Source organism: Zingiber officinale, chromosome 11A (assembly GCF_018446385.1).
Source record: "Zingiber officinale cultivar Zhangliang chromosome 11A, Zo_v1.1, whole genome shotgun sequence".
NCBI lineage: Eukaryota > Viridiplantae > Streptophyta > Magnoliopsida > Zingiberales > Zingiberaceae > Zingiber > Zingiber officinale.
The window spans coordinates 95,365,841-95,391,096 of NC_056006.1; the positions used below are offsets into that span (position 1 = coordinate 95,365,841).

The 25,256-nt window shown below is 38.6% G+C and overlaps 1 protein-coding gene across 2 annotated transcripts; it reads left to right on the forward strand.

The window, feature by feature from the left end:
• Positions 1-303: 303 nt before the first annotated feature.
• On the forward strand, positions 304-25,118 carry LOC122031093 (protein OBERON 2-like). 2 transcript variants are annotated; one of them, XM_042590163.1, is made up of 6 exons: positions 304-997; positions 1,418-1,686; positions 1,813-1,821; positions 17,230-17,792; positions 17,905-17,971; positions 24,346-25,118. In XM_042590163.1, exons 2-6 carry the CDS (start codon positions 1,440-1,442, stop codon positions 24,840-24,842), a joined length of 1,383 nt encoding a protein of 460 aa, XP_042446097.1. In that variant the 5' UTR covers positions 304-997; positions 1,418-1,439; the 3' UTR covers positions 24,843-25,118. The 2 variants fall into 2 exon arrangements, with proteins under 2 accessions (XP_042446097.1, XP_042446096.1); XM_042590162.1 differs by having other exon boundaries at positions 1,418-1,821.
• The last annotated feature ends 138 nt before the right edge of the window (positions 25,119-25,256 follow it).

The following is a 25,256-nucleotide window of genomic DNA, read 5'->3' on the forward strand; positions in this document are numbered from 1 at the left end:
CCCGGTACATCCGCCCCTGGCCCATACATATACAATGAATTAGATTATTAAAAAATTTATTTAAAATTTTAACTATTAAAAATAATTTAATAAATTTTTATATTATTGATATGGTATATTATTAAAAGAAAAATTCATTTAGAATTATAATTATACGGAGTGGAAGGTCGTTTCTCATGTTGTATTGTCCTGATGCGATAAGAAAAAATATATATATTATTTTCATGATAAAGCTAACAGAATTCCTAAAAACAACAATTTAACTTTAATTTAAGACGTTAATATAATCCGAATCTAAGCTGCCCTAGTTCCTATGCGTCTCCTGCCCCTCATTTCCTTTGCGTTCGCGGGGACATCGGCTTCCACGTTACACGCCCGTGGCTGATCTCCGTCTCCCGTGAAGAAAACCTTGCCCTACTCTCCTTCCTCTGGATTTCAGCGTGGCACGGTGGCAACAGCTATCCGCATGCGGCGCGCCCGGCGATAGACATCGAGTGTCGCGTGCACCGGTGGCAGTGCGGTCGCGCACAACGCGTGCTTGTGAGGCACCGCGCCAGAATCGTCCGACTTCAACCTCCGGCGAACGGGAAAGAAGGCGGGGAGTGGTGCGACATGAACACATAAAATCTCAGAAGTATTACCTACCCCAAATCTTCCACCCTTCTTATGCCACCGATTTTGAGGGGGAAAAGTAGAAGACGAGCAAAGATTCCGGTTTGGGGTTTCTCATTTTCTTCTTGGAAAATAGGAGATCAGTATTTCAACCCTTTCATGTTATCTCCTTTCCTTTCTTATTCCCTCCATTTAAAGCCTACCGTTTTTCGCCGATCTTTCGTTGTGCGAGTTAAATAATACTGTACTTAAGCCGTTTTCTTAGGACTCGCCATAACTTTCGCCGAGTTCTTGGATCAGATGTGCCAACAATCTCTCTATCTACGTTGAAGACGCAAAGGACTTTCGGTCTTTCCATATAGATTCAATAAAAGCTGCCGGCAAGGTATTTGCTGAGTATCTCTTCCTTTCATGTTTCCATTTTTTTGACAAGTATATTATGTCGCTAGCAGAGTTTCTGTTGATCTCTTACTAAAAAGGGGGAATTTCTGATGATCTTTTACCCCCAAAAAAGCAGAAAAAAGAAGAAATTCTGGTGATCTCTCGTCACCTTGGCTCCGATGGCGATTGAGCTTTTGTTTCTCAATAGAACTGGAAATTTACTAACTTATTAACTGAGATTGCCTCTAAAGTTTGACAAAAAATTCAAACTAAATACAATGCCTGATTTCTAGGGAACACAATCGGGGTGCTCACCGGAATGAAACCCCAGATTTCCCATTATTGTTGGGACAAAAGTATTGAGTTTTAGACATTTCCTATGCCTCATGCTGCATGATCATTCATCTAAATGGATTCTTTGCAGGTGTTCACACCTAGTAATTTGCATGGGAACCAAATCCATAGACGTTGATTTATCAGATGTAAGTCAAACCAAACCAGAAATTAAGGGAAACCGCCTGGTTCCAATACCAGTCGCAGGTGGTTCATCTGGTATGGGGTTGCCTTATGCACCTGAAGATTGGCCGTGTCCTGGAGATCTATGGCGTTGGAAGGTTGGCACTAGGAAATGCATCTCAGGCCATTGGATTGATAGGTCTATTTGTGCACCACCCTCTTGTCCAAAATCACGCGGTAAGAAGCCAGTATTTCAAAGCAAGTTATCACTTGAAGAATATATTCGAAAGGAATTTCCACAAGTGGATGTTGATTCCTTCTTTTCTTCATTCATATGGCGGGTTCCTTCTGTGGATTTTTCAGATTCGAGAGGTATTCTAAGCTTTAAAATATGATCATTTATGATCATTTTTTTTTTCATTTTTACCACTTGCGATTTTCCTTTATTCTACTGATTGCTTATGGTTTTCTGTCTTCTTTGGTAATAAATATGAGCAATAATTTTACGCATTTGTTGTATAATCCATACTGTTTTTTTTTTTCAATTAGAACCCCCCAAAACTATTGCATCTCATTTCTCTTAACGTTATGTCGATCCATATACTGTTATTGCATTTGTTGGTTTTAAATAATCTTTTTTTTAGGTAATCCAACAAGAATAAGATCAACAACAACAAGCAAGTTGCATAACCTAACTATATGCATATGCAGCACTTCATGCATCAGATGGCCATGCATATTCACAATTCACCGTATGCATATCCATATGAAGATGTATGCATATGGAATCTTGTACTTCTTTTCATTAATCTTCAATTGACTTATGCAAATTATGCTAGTAGATTTAGGAACAAAGGGACAAGAAGAAGATGCTGAAGCGTGGATATATTTAATTTAATCAAAGTACAAAAGAATCAATAGTGGAGAAGTGAAAGAAAATCTTGATTAGAAAGGTGTGATAAGTATAAAATAATTGTGGTTTGATGATTTTGTAAAAAGGTAACTAGGAAATACTTCACATGTGAAGGTAAGAAACTTAAAATCTATTTGATTTGTGTTTAGCATATGGAGTGCCTTAGATTTTTTTTTATGGATTTACTATTGTGATTCAGCTCATAACGTTATATAAATATTGATGTTACTTCATTCAATGTTAAGTATCTAATAGTATTGCATTTGCATGTGCATGTGCATGTGCATAATGCATGTGGTGATACTCAAATGTATTGTTTACATCCATTTTTTTTAAACCCTTGTGTAATAGAGATGAATGCATGACCATACCTAGTTCACTTTGACCTCTTGATTTTTCTTTGATACCACTTTACCTCATATTCTTTTTTCACTAATTGTTTCAATTTATCATTGTCGAAACATAATAATGGCTGGTGCTGTAATGCAAGTGTTTTATTGTTATTTTTTGGACAAACCCGTTCTTTGTATTAATTACTAAATATAGTGTCTGTAAATATTGGGAAAATTGTTCGTTCAATGCATTTTAAGTGATCATGCATGATATACTATTTTATGGAGATTACAACATAATAAATACCACTGCAAATTGAGGAAATATCACTGGCAGGTCATGAAATAATTATAAGTGAATCGGAATGGAATCAGTAGGATGTTATCAAATAATCCCTTTCCTTTAATGTCCTCCACTGACACACGCAAAATTACTATTTGCTTCACCTCCCTATCTCTTCGTACAATTTGATGTTTGTTTCAGTTATTATGTTCCAGTGGTCATCCTATTCCCAATGCATATGTGGCAAGGTCTATGCCACTATTACAGTACTGCCTAATCACCACAAGAAACGATGGGCCTGTCATTGAAGTTAAGTTTAGATTTTGTTTATGGAGCCTGCCATGTTAAAATCCAAAAAAAAAAGAACTAATATTTGCTTCACCTCCCTCTCTACACACACAATTTGATATTTGTTTCAGTTATAACATTTCATTAACCATCCTATTCCTGATGCATGTGGCAATGTTGATGTCACTATTACAGTACTACTTAATCAACAAAAGCAATGGTGTGGTACATGATAAACTCTGCAAATCCGCTTCTGTCAAGCTCATAATGCTGATATACAACATTTGATTCAAGAAATTATATAAGAGACATTTGTACCTCAATTGAATTTTGAAGTATAAAATGCAATATAACTTGTTGGGTATTCATATGATGCCTAAGATACTTTTTACGAAATCAAATAAGATTAGCATATGCCGCTAGTGTTAAGAGTTATCGATAGGGTTACACATAATTTTTCTATTATTTTAATTTTTAAATGTTTATTATGGGGTTAGTTCTAAGTTCTTATTTTTTTTTATATAATTACTAGATAAGTTGCAGATGATAGTTTTGATTGATGAAGTTTAGTTTAAACCAAATTGAACTTGAATGTGGAGAGAAACTATATATAAATGATGTTTAAATGATACAGATTGTTTTTGCTATGTAGAACTAAAGCAATATATCAATGAGCGCTACAAAGAAATGAGGGAAGGATTAAAGTTGGCTTAACATTTAATGTTGCAGGAATCATATGTAGGATTAAGTCCACATGGTTGGACAAAGTCCAATTAAGTCCACATGGTTAGGTTTAATCTCCATAAGGTGGGCTTACACTTGATTAACACACACAACTAATTGCCATTAAGGAAACACACACAAGTGATCTCATGCTTTATTGCATATAAAGGAGGTTTAAATTAAATGGATGTAGATTCAATGTGTAGATCCATTAATCCGGTTCATTAACATTGATGGGCTGTTAATGAGGGATGAACTTTATGGTGGATAGTTCTTATAGGTTGGACCGGGTATATAAAGGAAGAGATGTGGTTCATTTTAGGGCATGCTAAATCATGCTTCTTCCGCTTGATTCTTCTCCCCCATTGAGAAGGACCTTTGGTTGTCAGCTCAATTCAATGGAAGACTTTCCACGTTGGCAGCAAGTAAGAAACAATAGTCCTTTGCGATGGACAGGTCAACTCTTCGCTAGCTATTGTCTCAATTTTCAATATTGCTTTAAAGATTGATGATAGTTAGATCTTGTTATACATTCATCTTTTAGTTCATTATTGATGTATCACAATTTTAACAATTGGTATCAGAGCTAAGGATTAGCTCACTATTAGTTTTTAAGGCGTAAGGGTTACACATACATCGATTTTTGCATTTGATTTCATATGGATGAGTGAAATTGATGTGTATTCGTTGAATGTATTAGGATTTAACTTATGAATCGAGTTTTTCGCATTATCCGCGAAGAACACGATCGACGACGCGATTTTAGGGTTTTCTAGTTGAAAAATTGTGTTCAGAAAATCAAGTTTTCTGATATCGATTGGGATGACCATAATCGCACATAGGGGGTTTTTGAATCAATCGGTAGATTGATTGGTTTTCACCAATTGATTTCAAGAGGAGTTAATCAATTACGGGCCATTGGGTTGTCCACAAAGGGTTTCTGAATGCGGATCGATTGGCGTTCATCAATTGATTACACCAATCGATTAGAGTGGATGAACTTGCGAACAATGACCTTTAGAATCGATCAGGGAATCAATTGCTATGTACTAATCGATTGCCAACGGTGGACAATCGATTAGCGTGCGTGCCAATCGATTCCCACCAATTGTTAATCGATTAAGAAGGGTGTGATAACTAAATTTAGTTGAGTTTTCAATCATTTTTTCATGTATTCTTCTTCACTCTTGCTGCTTAATCGAACCTATACTATCGCCAAAGTGAGAATTATTGGGGAGGCTAGGAGTATTAGTGTAGAGGAATGTATGTCCAGGATGATTGGCTCAAAGGAAAGTCATTTTTATGTTGGATATATGTTTAAGGAAGTTCACAAATTAAGTTACACGTCCAAGTCATACACATAGTGAATCGGCCCAAAGGAAGTGACATTATGTGGCCGATTAGAAGTATTGTGAGGGATAGTTGAAAACATAAGCTAACTAAGGAAACTTATAAATAAAGTATCATGTACATAATACGTCGGCCCAAAAGAAGGCGAGTTATGTGACAGATGAAAGTAATTATTAGTTGTTTGGAGAGTACCAATACAAGTTATAATTTAGTCCAAAGACTTGATGTAATGTTGCACTAGGTATCTCTATTAATGCCCATATAGTTGCATGTTTTGTTTGTTGTATTTTATTTTTGTACAGCTATAAAGATATATGCTTTGGTTGTTAAATTGAGCTATGCCTTGGTTATTAAATTAAGCTATGTTATTTGTTTTTGTTTATGTAGTACTCTCAATGTCTGCTAATCTGAACAACATTCCTATGCTTACTGGCATAAACTTTGGATAATGGAAAGAGCATATTACATTTTTGTTGGGCTGCAGATATCTAGACTTTGCATTTAGGCATGATTACCCTTCACCTTTAACTAATGATTCCACTAAGGATCAAAAGGTGATTTTTGACAAGTGGGAGCGATCAAATTGCATGAGTCTAATGATCATGAAGATGCCTATTACGGAATCACTTAGGGGTTCAATTACTAAAAATGAGGATGCTAAAACTTTCACTAGGGAGTTGGCCGACTGATTCACCTCAAACGAAAAGGTCGAGACTACTACACTTTCATGAAGTTAGTGTCCACGCAGTACAATAGAAAGTGTAACATTAGGGAGTACATCTTGGAGATGCTAAACTTGGTTATAAAGTTTGAGATATTAAAGTTAGACGTCTGAAAATGTCCTTGTGAATCATATCCACTGCCTTTAAGATTAGTTACAACACTCAAGGAGAAGTGGATATTTAATGAGCTCATAACTCAGTGTGTACAGAAGAAGAGAGATTGAGGAGTAACACATTTCATAGTGCTTACTATGCATCCTCATCTCAGTATTCAAATAAGAAGAAAAAGGGTAATGGTAAGAGTAAATAACTTGTAATGATCGGGCCTTAAGGGCTTAAGATGCAAAAGCGACAAGATCCGGATCTTACTTATTTCTTTTGTAAAAGAAAGGCCATCTGTAGAAGGATTGCCCCAGATATGTCAACTGGCATATCAAGAAAGGTAAACTTCTTAACTTTTTTAGTTTAGCAGTCAACCTAGGTATTGTACCTAATAACACTTGGTGGATAGATACCGATGCAACTACTCATATAAGTGGTGGCAAAAGGCGATTCACAACTACTCACATAAGTGTAACTATGCAGGGTTGTCATAGGAGCTAAATGCTAATTGATGTTGAAAGATTCATGTATATAGGAATGGGCAATAAGGTAAAAGTAGAGACAATAGTTGCTTTTAGAGTTTGTTTAGGGAACAATGTACTTTCGAATTTGGAAAATACATTTATAGTGCCGTCTTTTAGGTGGAACTTAATTTCTATTTCATGTTTAGACAAATTCGGATATTCTTGTTCATTTGGAAATGTAAAGTTTAGTATTTTTTGAAATTTTATTTTGTGTGGTACTGGTTCCTTTATTGACAAACTATATAGATTGGAGAAACTCATTCGGATAACCTTGTGATGCATAGTATAGGTTTAAAGCGTGGTGAAAAATATTTATTCATATTGTGGCATAGGAGTTTAGGGCACATCTCTAAACAACACTTAGAAAGGTTAATGTCACTAGGAATTCTCGATTCTCTCGATACCTCAAATTTTGGAATATGCATTGAGTGTATCGGGAAAATGACAAACAAAAGTAATAAAAGTTCAAGGCGGAGTAATGGTGTCTTAGAGCTTATACATACAGATATATATGGATCGTTCCTTAAGACTTTTTGGAACAGTCAAGCATACTTTATAAGCTTTATAGATGACTATTCTCGATACAAATACTTGTATCTTATTCATGAGAAGTCGCAATCACTTGACATGTTCAAAACCTTCAAAATCGAAGTTGAAAATTAACTTGCTAAGAATATTAATGCCGTAAGATCAGATCGTGGTGGTGAATACTATAGTAAATTTGACATATCAGGTGAATAACGTCTTGAGCCATTTGCTCCATGCCTGGGACCCTTTAACAGAATGATATAGCAGAGCGATGAAATCGGACACTAAAAGACATGGTGAGAAATATGATTGCATTTTCTTCTCTACTGGAGTCTTTATGGGGTGGCATTCAAGACTGCGATTTACCTACTCAATAGAGTTTTTAGTAAGGCGGTAACAAAAACCACATACGAGTTGTGGATAGGTAGAGCGCCTAGTCTTAGGCATCTACATGTCTAGGGTTGCCCAACTAAGGCTAGGCCCTATAGGCCCAACGAAAGGAAATTAGACTCTAGAATCGTTAGCTGCCATTTTATAGGATACTCTGAAAATTAAAAAGGTTTCAAGTTTTTCAACCTCTTGAGTAGATCCTTTTTGAGACAAGAAATGCCAAAATTATTGAGGATGGTGGGAGTGATAAAGTTAAGGAAATGTCATTTGAGGAGAACATTAGTGATCCTAAAATGATGATAGTGAAATGATTATCATTCCACATACAGTTGAAGATGCACAACCAGAAGAGGTAGTTGACCACGATATTCTCATGTCACCTCCAATTCATTTGGAATGTACGTTATTTTAAATAAAGGAATTCCTTCTTACCGTTGAGAATGATTCTCAACCACCTCAATATCAAGTGTCATCGAGGATATTCATTAGAGAAAGAGATCTACGATGTCTTGTCATTATAAATATCTCTCCAAGAGTTTGAGTTTGCCATTTAGTTGGAAGATGATCCCACATCCTTCAAGAAGTCAAACAATGCCTTCATCTGGAAAAATGGATCAATGCCAGAAAAGAAGATATGAAGTCTATAGCGGACAACAGTGTTTGGGAACATGTACAATTGTTAAAAGGTGTGAAAGTTGTAAATGGATATTTAAAATCAAACGAGATTTACATGACAATGTCGAAAAGTTTAATGCATGTCGAGTCGTTAAGTGATTCAATCAGAAGGAGGACATTGATTAGAAGGAGATTTTTTTGGCAGTTTCGACAAAAGACTCCCTTAGGGTAATCATGACACTTATAGCTCATTATGACCTATAACTACATCAAATGGATGTTAAGACTGCATTTCTCAATGGAAACATTAAAGAAATTATATATATGGTGCAACTGGAGAACTTTAAGTCAGGAAATTTAAAACACCTAGTATGGAAACTAAAGAAGTCCATTTATGGTTTAAAGTAGACATTTCGTCAATAGTTTCAGAAGTTTGATTAAAAGGTTTCTTCATACGATTTTAAGGAGAATTTAGTTGATTAATATTTGTATATCAAGTTTAGTGGAGCAAATTTATTATACTTATTTTGTATGTGTATAATATATTGCTTGCAAACAATGATAAGATTTTGTTGCTAGAAACCAAGTCATTTCTATCCGGTGAATTTGAAATGAAGGATCTTGGTGATGCATCCTTTGTCTTATGCATACAGATTGTACGTGATCGTTCAAGGTATACACTTAGACTATCACAAAAAGCCTATATAGCTATGTAGCACGGACACTTCTTGTTTTTTTTTTCAAGTGTCAGACACGACACGGGCACAATACGCAAATACGCTGTCGGATACGGCAAAATATGTGTCATTGACTTTTTTAAAGTTTGACCAGTCGGATACGGTTAGGATACGGCTAAGATATGGATGGGACACGTTTCTGGATATGTTTGGACTCAAATGTAAAAAATTAAAAGTTATAAGGCTTAAATTGAAAAATAATAAATTTCTAAGGATTGATTAATAAATAAATTAAAATGAATTTAGCATAACAAAACCCTAAATTCTTGTCTTCGGTCTTTTGTTGCTCTTGATTATTTCCTCCCTGCTCTCGCCGCTACAAACCTCGCCACTATTCGCTGCTGTAAACCTCGCCATTGCTATGCTCTCGCCGCTGCTTGCCTCGCCTCACCTCTGCTTGCCTCGTCGTCCCTCTATCCGATCGGGCGAGCAAAGGTTTGCACTTGTAGAATTTTTTCCTCGGGTAGTCTCGGGCGAGTGCGGGCTAGGCTGACGTCACCATGATTTCTTGGGAAGCGTCCAAATCCCCTCTCATTAAGGTAGAACAGGTTCCCACGCCTGCCTTAATTGCTAACCCATGGTAGCGCGCCACGTGTCATGCCCACAGCCGTCGCACGCCTGACGTGACAGACATTGATTGCGACGTTTGGCGGTTTGAATTCAACGACGAGATCTTGTCCTAGGTTTCCGTGACCTAGATCGGACGGCTCCGGTCGGCTGAGCGCGGGGTATATGAGCCCGTTGTGTCGCTGCCGTCTTTCCGACGATCCGTGTTCCTGCGCGCTGTGCTCTCCGGTGACTCTCTGCGTTTTGTCCTTTGGTGGTCCTCCGGCCCCTTTTTCCCGGTGGTCCTCGACCTCCTTAAACTTCTGAGCAAGCTTCCGGACCTCCTGCTTCTTCAACTCGAGGCCGTCAATGGTCCGTTGCTTCCGAGCAGTGGCCGACTCTATCTTCTTGTCGAAGGTGGTGACTTGTTTTTTGAATCGAGCCAGCATCACCTCCTGGTTTATAGACTTTTTCCGCTCGGCTTTCAGAAGCTTATTACTCTTCTCCAGGTCGGCCTTTAGCTTCGCGACCTCAGAGATTGATGGCCCCTGGGAGGAAGAGACATCGCTCGAGACCTTGAGTTTCTTGAACTCATCCTCCAAATATGACAACCTGTGACACATGGCCAGACTCTCCATACTGTGGGTAAACAAGAAAATGTTATGGCCGAACGGAGGTAAGCCATGAGTTTATAATAAGGAACTTACTCCGGTGGCCATTTGGGTATGACTGTTGGCCAGGGCGTCCGGAGGGAGCATCGCCGCACGGGCCTGGGCCCGGGCATCCTCCAAGACTTCGGCGAGCGACCCTCGAATGAGGATATGGTGCTCGGGGGTCCAGGACTGGGTACTCGGCTCGTTGTAGTCCTCCGTTGGCAGATGGAGGATCGCCGTAACTAATCGGCGGTCGCTCGGGGCCGAGTGGGACGACGTCGCCTGACCAGAAGTTGGTAGGATGCCGGACCGTTTAACCGCCACAGGTTTCGGTGGTGGTGGCATGAAGGCCACGGGCGATGCGGCGACGGTCCCTTATGGTAGCTCGGCTAGGGAGGGCGTCCGATCGGATGATGAAGCCTTCACGGTTTCGGGGAGCGAAGCCGGAGTCGAAGTTTCGACCCCCTTGACCGGTTGCGCACTCGAAGTAGCGGAACGCGAAGATGGCTCCGCTCGGCGCCTCTTGCGCCTGATCAGTGGCACGTCGAAAGAAGCCGAGCCCGAGGGTTCTTCGGCGGGAATGATGGGGCGCTGCTTCGTCTGAGGCTGTGAGCTCGGGGTGGCCCCTCCGCTCAGCGCATGGCTGGTCGCGCATCGCCCACTTCCGCGGGTGTCTCCTCGCTCACCTCAAGTGGATCTTCGTGGGTGTCGACCGACTGTAGACCGCGGCCCCATTTCCCCGGGCTCGGCCTACCGGAGCCGTCCGATCTAGGTCGCGGAATTCTAGGACAAGATCTCGTCGTTGAATTCAAATCGCCAAACATCGCAATCAATGCCTGACACATCAGGCGTGCGGCGACTGTGGGCGTGACACATGGCGCACTACTATTGGTCGGCAATTAAGGCAGACATGGAACCTGTTCTGCCTTAATGAGAGGGGATTTGCACGCTTCCAAAGTAATCGTGGCGACGTCAGCCTAGCCCGCACTCGCCCGAGACTGCCCGAGGAAAAAATTCTACAAGTGCAAACCTTTGCTCGCCCGATCGGATCGAGGGAGTGTGCCTAGGACCGAGCGACAAGCTTCAAGAGGTCGATCGGCGAGGATCGGGCCCAGCCTGATTGGATCCCACACAGTGATGAAGGCCGATCGGGAGGGAATCTGCGCACACAATGGTCCAGTCAGTCGGACTACAACCTCCTTCGACTAGACTTGAAGAGGAGGCTTGTGATAAGGAGGTGTCCCGCCCCGCCGCCACGATGGAGGTCAACGAAGGTTAGAGTCAAGACGGTCGACGGACGGAGGGTCTTGGCCGGTCGGGTGGGACATAGCCCGACTGGAGGTTAAACGCCGACCCATCATCTCCGACATGAAGTAATCAAATCGACGCTTATAGGGCGCGTAGAAGCCAAGCCGAGCGGCTCTTCCGCTCGGCGCAATGGTGGACGATATGGATCAAGGCTAATTAGCTGAGCGGCTCTCTCGCTCGGCGCGACAGTGGGCTTCCGGCCGAGCAACCATCCCGCTCGGCCTAGCAACGGATGACACTACAGGGGACTTTTAGCCGAGCGGCCATTCCGTTCAGCCATGTAATAGACACGGCAAGATATCCTTCTACATTCTTTTGGAAGTTAGTGTCGTCGACGGGCGGCATGGTCAGACAGAGGATCGTACGGCGGAAGCTTCTACTGTTACTTCAGAGATATGCTCGGTCCGTTAAGGTACTGTGTTAGGAACACTTTACATGCCTTTCAGGGAAAAGCTTGGGATAACGTGCCCGCTTTGAGAAGCGTGCGCACACGCTACAGGAGCCCTATATAAAGGGGGTCCAGGCATCGGCGGAGGTATGCTTTTCTCGCGATTTCCACTGTTGTGCTACAGTTCTTTGCTTCTTGCCTCGCTGGAGACTGACTTGAGCGTCGGAGGGCCACCGTTGAGGACCCCTTCCCTGGCTCGGCACTGACGCTGCTTGTGTTGTAAGTAGGAGCGAAATCCATCGGAGGTCAGCAAAAGCATCACGTCCCCAACACCCGTCTCTTCGACTTTCGGACAGGATCATTTATGTTATTTTCAGCTTATTTGCCATGAAAAGTTTTCAAAATGAGAGTGGACAGGAGGATATTGATGATTATTCTCCTTTGTGGAAATTTATAACTAAGGTGGAAAAGGCAGTTGGAGGAGGAAATGCTACTTGGTCATGCAATATCTGTATTAAAATGTGCAAAGGATCATATTCGAGGGTGAAAGCACACCTGTTAAAACAAAAAGGGACTGGAATTGCTGGTTGTAAGGTTGTTACAATGGATTAAATGTAGCGTATGCAACAACTTGTGGATGATGCAGAATTGAGAAAGAAGAATTCTAAACCGAAAGAAGTTTCGTTGCCTTCGTCATTTGCATCATCAAACATGGCTTCAAAATCATCATTTAGTGGTTTTGTGCAAAATGATAATCTAACTCTAACAAAGAAGAGGAAAGGACAACTTGACCCTCTTGAAAAAGCTTTTAACTTGAATGCTAGAGATGAGCTCCACTCTAAAATTGCGAGGCTCTTTTACACCGGGGGATTATTTTTCAATATTGCTAGGAATCCTCATTATGTTCGTGCTTTCAGTTTGGCTACTCAACGAACGATTCCAGGTCATCTTCAGCTGGATACAATTTATTGAGAACTTCACTTTTTCAAAAAGAAAAAGCTTATATTGAAAAGTTGTTGGAGCCAACAAAAATTGCTTGGAAACAAATGGGGGTTAGTATTTATAGTGATGGGTGGTTAGATGTGCAAAGAAGACCGCTAATTAATATCATAGCCGTGTGTGAAAGTGGTCCTATGTTTTTGAAGGCGATAAATTGTGAAGGCGAGTACAAGGATAAAATTTTCATCTCTAAGTTGCTCATTAATGCTATAAATGAAGTGGGACATCAGAATGTTGTCCAAGTGGTCATCGATAATGCTCCTGTTTGCAAAGCTGTTGGGTTACTCGTTGAGGCAAAGTATCCACACATATTTTGGACTCCTTGTGTTGTGCACACATTGAATCTTGCTTTAAAGAATATTTGTGCAAAGAAGCCTTCGATGAGTGTAAGTGAATAGCAGAAGTAGCAAATGATGCTTCAATGATCAAGAATTTTATCCTGAATCACAATATGAGATTATCGATGTTCAACGATAACTCAAACTTGAAGATGTTATCACTTGCGGATACTCGATTTGTTTCCACGATCATTATGCTTAAAAGGTTCAGACAAATCAAGAAATATTTTGAAAACATGGTGATTAGTGAAAGATGAGATGTGTACAAGGAGGATGATGTAGTGAAGGCCAGAGCAGTGAAGTACAAGATATTTGAGGATTAATTTTAGGGAAAGATTGATTATATACTTGCTTTCACAAGTCTGATTTATGAGATGATAAGGAAAGCAGATACTAATCAACCTTGTCTTCATTTAATCTATGAGTGGTGGGATGAAATGATAGAGAAAATGAGAGTTGCTATCTTAAAGGGGGCTCATAGTGAAGATTCAAAGTTTTATGAGGTTGTTCATAATATTCTGGTGGAGCAATGGAATAAAAGCAATACACCTCTACATTGTTTGGCGCATTCTTTGAATCCAAGGTAAAACTCTAAAAAAATTTACTTCTAAGTTTTAGCAAATTAGAAATATTAGTTTACGAATGATGTTAAACTAATAAACTATCAATCTTTTTATATAGGTATTATAGCCATCAGTGACTCTAAAAATCTCCCTTCCTCCTTATAGGGACATCGAAATTTCAAGGAAAAGGAAAAAGTACATTGAAAGATATTACTCCAATTCATTTGAACGAAGAAGTGTCAATGAGGAGTTTGCCTTCAGCTGCGATGATTTTTTGATAATGATGCAATGCGTGATCGAGGTTTGATGTCTCCAACTAAGTGATGGGTTATCCATGGTGCTTCTGCACCAACTCTTCAAAGTTTAGCTTTAAAGCTACTTGGAATTGCCCATTTGTCTCTTGATGAACCTGAGTTGGAGTCAGTCTTATTTACTGATGAAGGCGATGATGGTGATGAGACAGATATGGATGTTTGATTTTTTTTTACTTGTTTAAGATGAATTTGGTGTTTTATATTTTGTTATGTTTACTTTTTATTTGTAATGGATATTATGATTGATGTAATATGGTTTTCTATTTAGGATTTTTAATTATATATATATATATATATATATATATATATATATATATATATATATATATATATTTTAACAATCGCCGTATCCTAGCCGTATTGTGTCTTATATTTTTAAAAAGTTTCGTATCGCCGTATTCGTGTCGTGTCCGATACGATACCCGTACCCGTATCCATGCTACATAGCTATATAGAAAAGGTGCTCATTTGGTATGACATGCATAATTGTGCTCCTGACGACACTTTGGTGGTAAAGGGTGATATAGTTAGCTTGCAACAATGTCAACATCATAAACTTGAGATAAATGAAATGCATCAATTCCCTTATGCATCGACAGTAGGGAGTTTGATGTATGCTAAGTATGAATGCGTTTGGATCTTGCGTACATTGTGAAGATGTTGGTTAAATATTTGAGTTACCTTGGACCATAGCATTGGAAAGTTGTAAAGAGGGTTTACGTGGTATTTGCAAAAAAACAAATGATTACATGCTCACATAAAGAGGCTTAGGTCATCATTGAATATTCAGACTCTTATTTTGCTGGATGCTTAGATAACCAGAGATTTATCTCAAGTTATATCTTCATGATGATAGGAGGGGTTGTATTATGGGATTCATCTCATGTTATATCTTCATGATCGCAGGAGGGGTTGTATCATGGAAAAATGTCAAATAGACGTTAATGGTCACTTCCACTATAGAGGCATAGTTTATAGTTTGCTATGAAGTTTCCAACCATGGGATATGGATGCGAAATCTTATCACAAGTTTACGTATCTTTGGGGGCATTGACAGGCCATTGAGGATCACTGTGATAATAAAGTTGTAGAATTGTATTCCAAGAACAACCGTAGTTCGTCGAAGTCTAAACATATCGATATAAAGTTTCTTGCGGTTAAAGAAAGAGTTCAGAATGATCAAATAATGATAGAACATATAAGGACATGAAATTAATTTATTGCGGTTAAAGAAAGAGTTCAGAATGGTCAAATAATAATAGAGCATATAAGAATAGATTTCATGTTAGCGGATCTACTTACCAAGCGCTTGTCACCCAAGGTGTTTCTTCAACATGTGCTGAATAGGGTTCTTCCTTTTGATGAAGTACCCATTATGTAAGAATTTGTATTTTGTGTGATGCTCTATATCCATGAACACATATTTTGGCTCATTGTATATACGGTAGATTTTCTATATATGTGTATGATTTTGACTTTCTCTAACGTATGAATATCATATTTACTGTTGCGGTTTTGCATTTGGTTGTTGTAAATATAATATGGACTTCATTTGAAGTCATAAGGTTCAGTCATAATTTCCTAATGTAGTTTAGCATAAGGTTTTGGTAAATATAATTTAGACCTGGTTTGGATCATAAAAGAACTTATTGAAAATAAACAGTTATAGATCACATTTCATGTCATTCTTGTACTACACATCTTGATATATGTCATTAATGATATTAGTGTTGTGATTATTATTGGGTCTTATTACAGTTATAATAGGTATGACTTCTTTAGTCCTATACTAATTGATTTAATGGATCAGATTGTTTAAAGGAGTATTTAACCCATAAAGTTTGGCATGTTGAGTTCAACTAAGGGGTTGTGTGGTGTATAAAGAATCAAATATAGCCCAAGTGGGAGATTGTAGGATTAAGTCCACATGGGTGGACTAAATCCAATGAAGTCCACATGGGTAGGCTTAATCTCCATAAGGTGGGATTATACTTGATTAACACATACAACTAATTACCATTAAAGAAACTAAACCCTAATTAAGTGATCTAATGCTTTATTGCATATAAAGGGAGTTTGGATTAAATGGATATAGATTTAATGTGTAGATCCATTAACCAAGTTCATTAACATTGATGGGTTGTTAATGATGAATGAACTTTATAGTGGATAGTCCCCATAGGTTAGGCCGGTTATATAAAGGAAGAGATATAGTTCATTTTAGGGTATGCTGAATCATGCTCTCTTCCTCTTGATTTTTCTCTTCCATTGAGCCTTCCTTTGGTTGTCGGCTTAATCTTGTGGAATACTTTCTGCTGCGTTTGTAGGATCTTCGGCAACAAGTAAAAAGTAATAGTTTGTTGCATGGATTCAGGTTGGCTCTTCGTTAGTTATTGTTTCGGTTTTTACTATTACTTTAAAGATTAATAATAGCTAGATCTTGTTATAGATGTATATTTTAGTTTATTATTGATGGATCACAATTCTAACATCATATACTTGAATCTATTATTTAACAACACGAATATATTATTTAGGATAAAATTTCTATCTTGTGTTTATGCCCTTTAAACTTTATTGGAAAGTAGTGTGACAACTAATGGTTTATATGGGCGAAGTAGTTAGGAATCAACACATACCAAAAATCAGTAGAATGGTGAGGATGCTGAGATTGTTGTATGAGTTACTAGAATAATAAAATAAGAAAAAAGAAAAAATTGTGTGCAACCAACGATTAGTTGTAACTCCTATGGATATAAAACTAGAGAAAATGAGTTAAGATTATACAAATTCGTTTGAAAATGGCCAATAGTTTCTATTGACTAAAGGGTGGGTAAAGTTTAGACTGCACAAAACCTAACTTAATACAAATAAAAGTGATAGAAAAGACTTGAGTGTTACCAACAATATGGCCTTACATCGATTCACGAACATAAGATCTGTATAGCTGATCTCAGATGGTTGGGACGATGAGTTAAGATTTTTTTCTTCTTTATTGTTGTTGATTTTTTGTGTCTTCCAGTAGCTTGTAATTATAGAAAGTTAAATACCTTCCCCACATGTGGCCACCTATGAAGAAAATTTAGTTCTCTCGACTATTTGTATAGTTACTCAGATGGACGTATTTCTTGTGCATAACTTTTCTTTTTGTTTTAATTTGGCAGGTGCAGAAATCAATAATTATATATCGTCATCCTCAATTGTTAAGGATGAACATTCAGAGTCCAGATTAGAAGACCAGTCTGGTGACTGTAAAGCTGGAAACAAAATGTGCAGTTTGCAATCTAAGGAGAAAAACAATATTCTTACAGCCAAGGATTGCAATATCTGCTGCAGTGAAGCTGGTTTTTGCCGCAACTGTTGTTGTATTTTGTGCTGCAATACAGTTGATTCAGCATGTGGAAGTTGTACTTTTATAAGATGTGAGGCAAATTTGGACAACCGATATATATGTGGACATGTGGCACATGTGGAATGTGCTCTTCGTGCTTACATGGCTGGTACTGTTGGAGGAAGCATTGGCTTAGATACTGAGTATTACTGTCGACGTTGCGACAATAAAACTAATTTAATTCCTTTTCTGACAAAGCTTATCAAGGCGTGTGAATCACTTGATTCCAACGAAGACATAGAAAAACTGCTGAAATTGGGTTTTTGCATCTTGCGTGGCTCAAAACAACCAAGAGCCAAGAGTTTACAGAATCGTATTGGAGTAGCCATCAATCAGGTATTATTGATATTTTGCTAATATGATTTTTTCACACTGGAAGTATTCTCTGTTGTTATCATCCTCTCAATTTAGGGTTTCTCAAGAGCATGATCTATGATGTTTAATCCAGCTTAAACATGGAGTTCTCCATCTTGATGGAATTTTGCAAGAAGATAATGCTACATCACCTCCTGCGGGTTAGCTTTTTATTCTTATATTTCTGATATCCTAATCGATAGCATAGTTTTAAATCTTGTACTATATTGAGCAAAACGGTCGAAACATATCATTCTAGACAATGTCTCATGTCATTGTGTTAATCATGTGAATGAGTATCCTTTTGTACCAACACTTAATACCCCTTGGTATGCTAAAACACACAGTTTGTCTCTATAAAGATAATGTCAAAACCATACCATTTCGGATGGAAAATAAAATTTGAATTTAAATATATAGTTCTTTTCTTTTCTTCTTCTTCATCTCCATCCTTTTTTCACCTCCAATTCACTACCAATATCATACATCTGATCATGTGGAACTAGATTGGTTTGGTGGGCTGGTCATGCCAAATAAACTGGCTGAGCTAGTCAAACTGATCAGGTTATCTAGTCAAGTCAGTCAAGCTAATTGAGTGAAATAGATTGAGTGAACTATGTTGAACGTGCTGTGTTGATCAACCAAACCAAATGTGTTGCTACTCAAGTCGGTCGATTGAGTGAAATAGATTGAGTGAATCAAATAGGTTGGATGCGTCGAGTGGACTAAGTTGAGCATGTTGTGTTGATCTATCAAACCAAATGTGTCGAATGGATGAGGTAGATTGGGCACTTCAAAAAAGACAAATTAACTAAGTCAAATTGGCTAAAGAATGACAAGATTTGATAAAATGGCTTCGTGTCTCTTTCGTTGATGATCTCTTTTTTAAATAAGAATTACAGTACAACCTATTTTAGACAAGAAATTATTTACAACAATTACATTAATTACTGCTAATCTACTTTAGGTAAGAATATATATAGTCATTACTGGTAAGAATATATGCTGCTAATACACAGATTATGGTAAATTAAATCTTGAAATATCAGCCATAATTTCTGTCATGAAATATCAACCATAATTTCTGCCATAATCTTAGCCATTGATATCCATAATTTCTGCCATAATCTTAGTCATTGATATTCCCCCCTCAAATTGATGCTGGATGATCAAAAAGTATTAATTTGGTAACTAGAAAATGATGTCGTTGTCGTGAGAGAGCCTTAGTAAATATATCAACAGTCTGTTGAACAGTGGTGATATGAGGTAGAGAAATGACATGGGCATCATATGCTTCACGAATAGAGTGACAATATACTTTTATGTGCTTGGTGCGCTCGTGAAACACTGGGTTAACTGTAATTTAGATGGCATTAGTATTATCCGCATGAAGCGGAGTAGGTTTCATTTGAGGAAACCCAAGCTCACCCAACAACCCTCGAAGCCAAACAATCTAGAACATGCAGAGGACATAGTATGATATTCAAACTCAGTGGAGGATTTCGACACCCGATCTTGTTTCTTGCTTTTCCAAGAGACAAGAGAGTTGCCAATAAACATGCACCAACCAGTAATGGAACGTCGAGTATCAGAACAACCAGCCCAGTCATCATCACTATATGCAACCAAGTGAATAGGATAATCTATAGGAAAGAAAAGACCTTTGGTAGAAGTGTCTTGCAAATAGCAAATAATGCGACGAACATCAGCCAAGTGAAGGTGCCGAGGGGCCGACATATATTGACTAATTTGTTGGATAACAAAAGAAATGTCAGTCTTGCAAAGAAACAAAGATGAATTATATTGGCTCTGGACAAAAGAGAAGTGAACAAGCGTGGATCGAAACTTATCAAACCAAGCACATGAAGCCTGTTTTAAACCATAGAGTGGTTTTTTTTTTGTTTACAAACATTAGAAGAGGGTGTAGAAAATGATCCTGGTGGTGGTGGTGTTATATAAATTGCTTCCTTAAGATCCCCATGTAAAAAGGCATTCTTAACATCCATCTGTCGTAATGACTAGCCCTTAGAAGCAGCAATAGCTAGAACAAGTCGCACTGTTGTCATTTTTGCTATTGGTGCAAATGTCTCATCATAATCAACTCCATGCTCTTGTTGATTTCTGAGTGCCACCAACCTTGCTTTGCATCGATCAAGTGAGCCATCATATCTTAGTTTAATAGAATATACCCATTTACAACCGATGAGTTTAATACCAATAGGATAGAGAACAATATACCAAGTATGGTTTTCTTGAAGAGCTTGAAGTTCCTCTTGCTTAGCTTTCTCCCAACATACATGTTTAGTGGCTTGAGAATAAGTAGGAATTGTAATATCAGCTAAAATAATAGAAAAACCATACCAATCAGGAGGATGATTGATACGATTAGATTTTCGAGGAGCCACTGAAGTGGGCACTGAATCAGGGTCAGGAAGGATTTGCGATGATGGGATTTGTCGTCGCTGATAGACAAAACTAGGTTTAAAACGCTCAATGGAGGGAGATATATCATCAAAGCTAGGAAGAAGAATGCCATTTGAAGGGAGATCTTGCTGTAAAAAATAGTACTCATGTTCAAAGAAAATCACATTTATAGAAACATGCAGTCGATTAGTGGCAACATCATAACACAAAAATCCTTTTTGAGTAGTGCTATATCCCATAAATGCACATGTTACTGATTGAGCTGTAAGCTTGTGACGTTCATGTGGAGGTAAGTGAACAAAACAAACACATCCAAAAGTGTGAAGCATATGATAATCAGGCTATATACCAAAAAGACGAAAGTAAGGAGAATCAAAATCTAAGTATTGAGATGACAACCGATTAATCAGATAAACTGCAGTCGACAGAGCTTCCACCCAAAATCTAGGCGGAACTGATGTCTCTAAGAGTAAAGTGCGAACCATATCCAGCAAGTGACGGTTCTTCCTTTCAGCCACCCCATTCTGTTGAGGGGTACAAGGGCATGATCGTTGAGATATAATGCCTTTCTGTTGTAGGAAAGTTTGGAAATCATGTGACATATACTCACCACCATTATCAGATCGTAAAACCTTAATGGAGGTGGACAATTGAGTCTCAATATAAGCCATAAAAATTTTAAAAACAGCTAACACTTCAGCTTTGGTACGCAAAAAATATATCCATGTGAAACGACTATAGTCATCAATGAATGTCACGAAATATTTATACTGCGCATATGAAATGATAGGAGTAACACCCCAAACATCACTATGTATGATCTCAAAGCATGTATTAGCGCGAGTACCATAAGTAGGAAAAGGTAGCACTTTACTCTTTCCTAGTTTACAAACAGAGCAATTAAGAGAGAAATTATTAGAAGAACATTGATTTTTGTTGCCAAGAAAACCATGCTTAATCAAATAAGACAATATCACATTATTTGGATGGCCCAATCGTTTATGCCAAACGTTAGCCTTATTTTCATCAATAATAGAAGCCAAAGACAAAGGTCTAGAATACTAAATTGTAATGGAAATAATCTGCCCACTTTAGGCCCCCTCGCGATCACCTTCCCTGACCTCTAATCCTGCACAAGACAACCACGGCGAGAGAAATTTACATCACAGTTATTATTCACCAACTACCCAACAGAAATTAAACTAGTAGACAATCCAGGAGAGACAAATACATGACGAAAGGAAGGTCCAATATCACCAATGACTTTAATTGGAAGATTACTACCATTAGCAATCTGAATATTTTGTTTACCTGTATACTTCTGAAGACTATGCAGCCAATCAGGTGATCCAGTCATATGATTTGATGCCCCAGAATCAACAAACCAAGGAGAAGAAACAATCTTACCTGGACCATGAAGTCCAAGAGTAGAAAATGCTGTGATGATCATCTGTTGAACCATTTCTGGAGTAGCAAAAGATTGATTTGTGCCTGCAATTGTGGCTATAAAACTGATAGTGGTAGGATCTGAGATAGCAGCCTGAAAAGCTTGGCCTCGTCGATTTTCTGGGCGCGTAGGACATTGCTTGATAATGTGTCCATTCTGTTTACAATAATTGCAAAATTTCTTACCACAATTGCGAGCAATATGCCCGAACTTTTTGCAACTATAGCACTGCATTTGTCCCTTTCCTCAGTTCTTCACTTGACCCGCATAAGCAACATTAACAACCTCGTATATTTCCTTGGATGAACCTAGAACAGTTTGTGTAGCCATTCTTTGTTCTTCGCGCAACAATTCTCCAACACATATCCAAGGAAGGGACAGAATTTCTATTCAGTAATCCAGCCTGTGCAACTTCAAATTCTAATTCTTGCCTTAGTTTCATCAAAAACTGATCGCGTCTACTATCTTCATGAATTGCTTGAAGGCTGACTAAAGTCTCTTTAGGTACCTTTGAATAGATAAGACCAGAATATTCGCTCCATAGATTAATAAATCCAGAATAATACTGTTCAATAAGGAGATTACCTTGACTAAAGTTACCAATCTCAAGTTCTAGTTGAAATCGTCTTGTAGTGTATCTTGATGATATATGCGTTGCAGATACTCCCGCATCTCCTTAGCCGTACTGAAGGAACGTAAATTGTTCACCATATGAGGTTCAATAGAACGTAAAATCTAAGAGATGATTCGAGCATCCTTTGCCTCCCATTGACTAAGTTCTATGTCTTCTTTAGAAGTAGGAGCACACCCGTCGATGTGGTTCCAAAACTCCTTTCCTTTTAGAAACATTCTGATCTGAAATTCTCAAGCTGCATAATTCTTTCCTGTGAATTTGATAGCCAAAGTCTCTGTAGACATTCTTCCAAGAAAATTCTCAGCAAACATTCTTCCAAACAAAATAAAATCTCAAAGTCAAAGTTAATCAGAAATTAATTAACAAAAAAAAAAATGACAGCAAACCAGAAAACTTTGTTAACACAAAAGCAAAAAGAAACTGACAGAGATTCGAAGATTCAGTTATGAATTTCAGAACCTCGCTCTTATACCATGACAAGATTTGATAAAATGGTTTGGTGCCTCTTTCTTTGACGATCTCTTCTTTAAATAAGAATTACAGTACTACCTATTTTAGACAAGAAATTATTTACAACAATTACATTAATTACCGCTAATCTACTTTAGGTAAGAATATATATAGTCATTATTGCTAATCTATTTTAGGTAAGAATATATACTGCTAATACATAGTGATCCTGTCCGAACGATGAATCAACAGACGCTGGGCACGTGGCGCTCTCTGAACTGATGACGTGGATCTCCGGTCGGTCGTAGGGGTCTCCGGCGAACCTGCAAGGAAGTCGGGCCGGGAAGGGGTTCCCGGCGACGACTCTCCGACGCTCAAGTCAGGCAAGAGGAAACTATGGAGTGGCTTCGAATCTTAGAGAATGCGTACCTCCGGCGAAGTGTGAGGACCCTTATATAGAGCTGTGAAGAGGCTCATGCACACATACTGAGGCGAATACGTGTCCTCTAACCATACCTCAGTATGGGCTTGTCAGAGGAGCTTGCTTGACACTATACTGCTACAGTCCGAGCACCTCTCTGATGGGACAGTAGAACCTTCCGGCATAGGCTTCTGCGTATGGGTTAGTCGTCGAACACGCTTGTTGTCAGAAGATGTTTCCCGATGTTTCCCTTGTCCTTTTGTCTCTTCTGTTCCCGCGATGAGCGTCCGGCCGCTCGGCAGTCCCATCACGTCCGGCCGGACGTAGAAACTGATCCGCTCGGGAGATTCCAGATCGTGTACTCGGATAAAACTGTTCACAGCATTACTGCTTTATGCCTCGGCCGAGCGGGATATCCGCTCGGCCCGGCGACCCTGTTCACCATGAGCGTCGGAGACCCAACTCCCCGTCGGGTTGTCTTTGCTTCCGCTTAGTCCCCGTTCGGCCGGTCGGTCCCCCCTTTTCCGGTCGGCCGTTTGACCTTTGACCTCCACGTGACGTTGACTTCCCTCAAAGGGGGTCCCCCGTCCTTACTGCCGGATCACATAGATTATGGTAAATTAGATCTTGAAATATCAGTCATAATTTTTGCCATGAAATATCAATCATAATTTCTGCCATAATCTTAGTCATTGATATCCATAATTTTTACCATAATCTTAGTCATTGATAAATAATTTGACAAACATAATGATTATATAAAAATTAAAGCTTTATACATTTAATTAAATAAAGTAAAATAGAAGCATCATTTGGCTTTTCATTTCATTCCCAATCTCATTCAACAATAAGATGTAAGAGCATCAGTACACTAATGGTTTCCATTGCACCTTCTGTTCTCTCCCCATGAGCTTATGCCACCTAATAGTTAAGAGACTAGTTAAAACCTTTTGTTTTGACAGCAATGTGGAACCGATCTGTAGATTTCTGGGAGGTCCATATTATACAGTCTAATATCTGACCTCAGTTTGTGTTGTATTTGCTATACTATAAATGTTACTTATTAATGGTCAACTTGTTGTCTTTATGGATAAATGAAAATTTGGAAATCTTGATTGCTTGAATTAGTTAATTTCTCAATGCTGTTGTCAACTTGCAGGAAAGCTGTATAACAATGGGCATGATACACCAGTCTCAGCTACAGTTGAAGAAACTGAAAACGATCACATAAACAAAGCTGGACCTTTGCAAGGATTGGAAGCAAATGATGAGAGAACCAAGAAACCTGTCTATATAACATCAGAATCCGATAAGATTTCTGAAAAGCTAGAAAGTGAAATCGATCAGGTTCTTCGAGAACTAAGACGATCTCAGCAACTGGAGTATAGGAAGGCAGAGCAAAAGCTTTATGTTCAGAAGGACTTCCTTCTAAGCTTGTATCAACAGCTCGACTATGAAAGATCTGAATTAACAGATCCTGCGCCTTTGCCCATCAGAGGCCATTCCGATGTGCTTTTGTCGAATGTCTTGCACAGAGTCGATCAAATAAAGTACGAGGAAGAGAAGTTGAGGAAAATGCTGAAAGTTGCCGATGGGTTCGGGAGAACCCCCAAAAATATTCTTGCTGATTGCTATGAGTTAGTTATTGGCGACTAACTTGGATCCATGCTGTGGTTGAACATTTATTGTGTCGTCTCCTGTGTTACATTTTTTTTGTCGAGAACAGGATGATTGGTTTATCCATCGTGAAAAAGGAAATTTTCTTTATTGCTTTTCCAGGCTGAAAGCAATATGGCTTTGTGCAACATTGTGATGGGCCTTGTAGAAAAGCCTAGCCACTTTCTCTCAATCATTTGACTTGTTCATAACTTGTATGATCAATTATATTATTTTGGATCAATTATACATTAGCAAAGATATCACTATTTGTTATTTTCACTTGCTTAACTTTCTGTCTTTCTCTCATCGAACATGTAAAATATGGTAAGATATTGAATAATAAATGATAATTGATATGATGATGAAAAGGGACCCATCAAAGAAGGATCAAAGGGGAAAAAGATTGTTGAT

Excerpts from the sequence above, each read along its gene's own strand:
- LOC122031093 (XM_042590162.1), top strand. The coding sequence starts at position 1,440 with ATGGGAACCAAATCCATAGACGTTGATTTATCAGATGTAAGTCAAACC. Across the intron at positions 1,822-17,229 it reads GGATTTTTCAGATTCGAGAG|GTGCAGAAATCAATAATTAT; the intron begins GTATTCTAAGCT and ends TTAATTTGGCAG. Across the intron at positions 17,793-17,904 it reads TTGGAGTAGCCATCAATCAG|CTTAAACATGGAGTTCTCCA; the intron begins GTATTATTGATA and ends TGTTTAATCCAG.